The sequence below is a fragment of the Eucalyptus grandis genome, chromosome 5 (genome assembly GCF_016545825.1).
Source record: "Eucalyptus grandis isolate ANBG69807.140 chromosome 5, ASM1654582v1, whole genome shotgun sequence".
Taxonomy (NCBI): Eukaryota; Viridiplantae; Streptophyta; class Magnoliopsida; order Myrtales; family Myrtaceae; genus Eucalyptus; species Eucalyptus grandis.
Genome location: NC_052616.1, coordinates 30,954,886 through 30,960,625, shown reverse-complemented (window position 1 = coordinate 30,960,625; position 5,740 = coordinate 30,954,886). Strand labels below are relative to the sequence as shown.

Sequence of the window (5,740 nt, the reverse complement as noted above, 5' to 3'; positions counted from 1 at the left end):
AGTTCAACGACTGTTTGTATCATTATCTCTTTTTAAAACTATCTTTTGATTTTTATTTTTATGTGAGGAAAAAGGACAGCTATTTGTGCTGGCAAAAGAAAATTTTAAATTTTTATTAAGCCCTGCCTTCCTCTGTCCCTAATTAAAAGTAAATTTCTTCCGACACTCCTCATTGTTGGGTTCAATACATGGGCCACAGGCTATGTTTTCCTCCATCCTTGGCTGGAGAAAACTTCCTAGAATCAATTATCCGATTGGCAGGTTATGAATATGGACTACACATCTATTTTACATTTTAAAAAATTTATATGTGAAAGAAAGAATTAAATGTTTCTAGATCTATCATTCTCTTGTCTCGTGAAGGGCATCTGGACTTCCAAATGATATGGGTGAAAAAAGTCCAGGGTCCAAGAGTTAAGAAGGCCGAACAAAAACAAAAGCCCATATACTTTTTTTTTGGGGGTGGGGCATGTCATGTCCGTTGTAAAAAAAATTCACGAACGAATTATTTTTTACTTTTGACATTGAGAATTGGTCTGTGATTTTCGTTCAATAGATCATGTGGCCCCGCCTGTGAATGAGTTCGTTCATCATCGGTCTTCAAAAATATTTTCAAGTATGTCTAACGTCATATGAGTCAATGGTCTCAAGATATTTCAAGTGCAAGGAAAGATCAGTCTTTGTGATTGGCTTGCTTCTGGACGTGTTACTCATGACCGATCCGATACAGAGAAAAGATAAAAAAAAAAAAAAAAAAAAAAAAAAAAACCATCTTAGGGACGTGGGACTAATCTAGGAATTGGAGGAAAAGGATATGTGAGAAGAAGACCGGTCGAGGAAAATCTAAAGTTATGTTGGGCCTATCAAGCCCAAGATCTTTGCAACAATATAACCCAAACGTGGAAACTTAGCAAACAAAACCTCCAAAAGTGGACTCACGTTGATCTCTTCCAGTGTCGTCTACAGAAGTTTCAGGATCTGAGTATGTCTTAAAACTGCTTCGTCTGAATGTTGGGACTTAAAATTCGAAGGAATTCTCAAGGGTGAGTGAAGAAAAACTCTCTCCAATTAGGGGGACAGGCATATATGGGCATCAATACATTAAAATGAGGAATGTACTCGGGCGCTATGAGAAGAAGACCGTCGGTTGAGGAAAATCTAAGTTATGTTGGGCCTATGAAGCCCAAGAACTTTGCAACCATATAACCCAAAAGTGGAAACTTAGCAAACAAAACCAAAACCTCAGGAGGACCCACGTCGATCTCTTTCAATGTCGTCTACAGAAGTTTCAGCTTCTGCTGGAAACGGGAGATGGTTAGACTAGGACTTCCGGGTCATGTCCAAACGAATTCCCCTTGATAAAACTGCTAGATCACATGGCTATGAACCTCAAAGTCTCACGAAACCAAACTTGTACAGTAGGCATCTTCTCTAGACGTGCAGCTAAAAAGAGACGAATGGATAGATTCTTTTTATCAGCATCTAAATGGGTATGTACTCACATGTGAACTTGTCGAGAAAAAGAAAAACTTTACTTGCAGGGGAGCATTGCTCACTGCTGCAACAGGGGAAATTAGCAGAACATTCAATGTAACAGGGGCGTATATATCTGCATCATCCGATACCTGATAGAAGGCCAGACACTGTAGCACAAATCTTTTTCATAGAATTTAGTTCCAAGACTAGCGCACTATCATCGCCCTTACCATATGTCATCGAATTTCATACCAAGTTAAAGCAGTAAATGTCAACATGGCTCCTAATACCACCGTAGAACAGAAAAACGGCCCAACACCGGATCTCTATATTCTCCGATTGCATGATAGCAGGAAGTCCTTAAATATATACTCGATGCATGAGCACTCAGCGCTCAACCCAGCAAATAACTCCTTGATGGCCTTCCTGCAAGAATAATTGGCCACTCAACCACAAAAGAGAAGTTGATTGTAATAAAAAGTATATACTCTGATCAGAAGTCCATATAAGATAGGAGAAAACTAACAATAAATCAGGAGAAATGATCGTGTTTCATAAAGATACTCTGGATAGAGATTCACTATATTCTATCTTCCTTTGGACAATCCCCCTTAAACTCATAAGCAATTTCACAATCACCGACAAATAACAGAAGAATATATCTGCATGTAAGGGCTGCTTGCAGAGTTGAGGAACATGCCACCGCCTCCAGCTCTCCAAAATTTGTTCGAATAAATAGATAGTTATATATAATCCTTCAATTTCATTTCCTACCGATACAAATTATGAGTTCCCCCTGATTAGCTGCTCCTCCGCGGATGATGATGTTTCTGATGAAGTATATATATCAGTTAATTTATTCCCGAGTATGTTGAACTTTCCATGATTTCTCCTCTCCCTCATATTTTTCAGTATAATTCTGAGCTTGGAAAAGAAATCTATCTTGAGTGGGTCAGTTTCAGCAGCGGTCATGAAATAAGAGGCTTAATTCCACTCTCTTGAACTAACAGTTTCTTCCAGCATCAACTTTGGCAGGGTTAATGGAGCGATCGGAGTAATTGCCTCTGCTTCCTCACAACCAGTAGGCCCTCCTAGAGAATATTGAATCAAAAATTGATAAGAGTGATTATAGGTGTTCAAGGATAGAGCCATAAGCAGCAGAGATCATGACTTCACCACCTATGGGATATTCCCAGTCCGGCCGCAAAAACTCCAGCAGTATATGAACATGGATAATAAACTTTAGCTAGTTGTTGACTGTGTCTTATACCAAAGGAAACCAATAAAGAAAAAATTTCCTGATCACAATATGAACACAAAAAGGAACAAATTCAAACCTCAAGCCATGACAGAAAACATGCCTAAGAATCCAAGAGCAATAAATGATGGTTTGTGCTTTCAAACTGACTGAAATTCAATCACTAAGCACCCGCTCCCCAAGACTCCTCACTTTGTCTCCTCAGCTCGTCATCAGCATTTCTCAGGAACTGGTCCCAACCACTCCCAGGACTCGTATCCAAGTAATCGTACGGCACTGCTGTTTTCAAACCAGGTCGAACCGCACACCGACTCTCTACAATTCTAAAATCCACGCTTTCATCAACCCCTTCACTCAGTTCGTCCCATGAAAAGAGGAGTGGCAGTGTAAACGCCCCCCAAGGGTTGAAATCCAGTACCTTAACCCTCCCATCCTTTGTTACATAAACATCAAACGTGTAATTATCCAATTCAAAGTTTGGACATACTTCATTTTCAAAGAAATCCTCGATCAAAATTTTAAGATGGTCCTTCTTCTCAAGGAGGACCGGGTAAAATGTGGTAACCTCACGTTGGCAGATCCCAACCAGGAGCTTATTCCTCACAAAGCAACGGAATTCCATCTCCAGTCGAAGCGCTGGCTGCCACTTCCGTAGAGCAAGGAAAAAGCTCTGGGGCCTCGACGAGGTCTTGTCACTAGAAGAATCATATGCATGACAGAGATCGTGGGTTGTCGAATCAGATGCACGTAGCAGGAGTGCAATCTCACTGAGAGATGTGCACCGAAGGTTTCCCGCTGCTACTAATCCAAGCAGCATCTTTTGGTGAGCTCCAGTTTAGCTTAGGGAAAACAGCACCCCCCAGTGATTCAATTGATTCTTTGATCTCTAACTCGAGTTCAGGAAAAGAAGGAGGTGGGAATTCCTCGGATTCATCTCCAGATCCTTCTGAAACCGCAAGATCATCTTTGTCCACAGGATTACGAACCCTGCTGGGAAGGGCATCATCACCTGTGATGGAAATAGGTAGAACAAATGGCCCCGAGTCTCCAAGAAGGTACTGGACAAAGGTCTCCGGAAGCTGATGAACGTGGGTTTTGATAGATGCTGACTTGAATCTAGGGTACCACTCTTGGATCTGGCATCGATCCACTTCTTCTTGCCTCATTTCTTCGTTACTTTCAACAAGGCTTGTTCTGCAGTAGAGAAGCTAGAGATAAACCAACAAGTACTTGGGGCAATTTTACTGATTTCTGGAGCAGGTACCTGTAGAGAGCCTAAAGAACTTCAACGGTTCCATCCAATCGAATTGTATGCGAACGCATCAATTACGACTGGCAAGCACAAATAGGCATGAAATAGGGAAAAAAATTCAAGCAGGTATGTGCAAAGAGCTTGACGAATTTCAATGACCCCATATAACAGAATGATACGCAGACACATCGATTACGACTGGCAAGCACAAATTAGGTAAGAGTTAGGAAAAATAAATTCAAGCAGATTGATCCCAAAAAGAAAGACATTGTTAAGTGCCTGTCAAACATCTCCTACACCAAGCAGAAACTCCTAAAGGAACAGATTCTTGAATCGTTTGCACTCAAAGCACCGTCGGAATCAATAACAAGAAACCAGCTTGACGCAGGCCAGCACAAACTAATCAGACAGTCAAGATTCAAGAAAACAGAGACACCCAGAGAAATCTAAGACAGACCCATTACATGTTCTATCAGAATCAAGGGCATAATCCAGCTTCAGCCGTTCTTGAGCGACTTCCGGATATAATAGACGATCTTATACAGAATTACACATTGCAAGACAGAGCACGACGCAAGCTTAGGCAGGTAAGGAAAAGAGACGGCACGCTCACGGAAGTCAAGAGGCCGAGAGAGGTCCAGCGACGGCGGCGAGGATCGCGGCGGTGGCGAGAGAGTGCGACGGTGCTGTTCGAGCGGGAGGAGACAGGAGAGACCGGAGCATATTAGACTTTACGATAAAACTACCTTAAATTATTTTTAATTATAAAAAATCCAAATTGTTACATTTTTCATAAATTTACTCTATTAATTTTTCATTAAATTAGATTAATACCATAAAAAATTACAAATAGGTGCACTTATGATAAACACTACATACACTTGCTAAAAGCTGTTGTACACAATTTGCAAGCTAAGCTCTTGAAAGATCAAACTTGTATGTGAAATATTTTGTAAAAGAATGGACTCGATTTGTAAAGGAGAGTTTGCTCCATTATAAACTAAGCTCTATACATGAAACTTCAAGTTCATTGGATTGTGCATGATTCTCAAACAGTCTGGGGTGTGGATTAACCGTGAGAATTGGAGCTGAACCACTATAAATTGGATGGACCATTTCTCTATCCTTGCTCTTTTACTCATGTGCATGTCATGTACTTGGTCCATTTGCCTAACTCATATTTGTGATATTCGTGCACAAATATTTCATATTGAGGTACATATCCTATATATTTGGGGACAACTGAAACATGCCCGCCTCTAGAAAGCCCACAAATGCAGGCCATTCTTGAATTCTCTTAAGAGTCTTTTATGTCTAGCATGAGCACCCATTGCCTCTTAGCCCCCCGGGAGGGGGGGTGGTTTGCGGGGTGAAGAAATACGATTGCTATTATCGCCCTGTCCATGCCTATCCCTAATGGTGGAGTTGAGATCACTGATCTCAATCCCGCTGGATCCCGCTACCATCCTTGTATCCAAGGAAGACAATCTACATTGACTAGATGATAGGTTGAAGGAATGATTACACAAATAATCATCGAACTTTGGCCAAATGTGCAATATGATCCCCAAACTTTTAATTTGCCAAATGCAGTCCATGAACTTTTGGCAAATATGCAATTAAGTCCCTAAACGATATGAAAATATCCAATATTATCTTTCCATTAATTTAAGTTCATTAATGAAATTGAATATTGTCAAGTAGTTTAAGGACTAAATTGAATAAGTACAAAAAGTTCGAAACCCACATTAAAC

General features: G+C 40.6%; 1 protein-coding gene across 1 annotated transcript; it reads right to left on the bottom strand.

Moving 5' to 3' along the window:
* Positions 1-1,510: 1,510 nt before the first annotated feature.
* LOC104444878 (cell division cycle protein 123 homolog) lies at positions 1,511-4,721 on the bottom strand. Its single transcript, XM_010058655.3, is given in 3 exon segments — positions 1,511-3,527; positions 3,529-3,928; positions 4,600-4,721. Coding segments are annotated over 2 exon segments (1,002 nt in total). The 5' UTR covers positions 3,901-3,928; positions 4,600-4,721; the 3' UTR covers positions 1,511-2,897.
* Between the last annotated feature and the right edge of the window lie 1,019 nt (positions 4,722-5,740).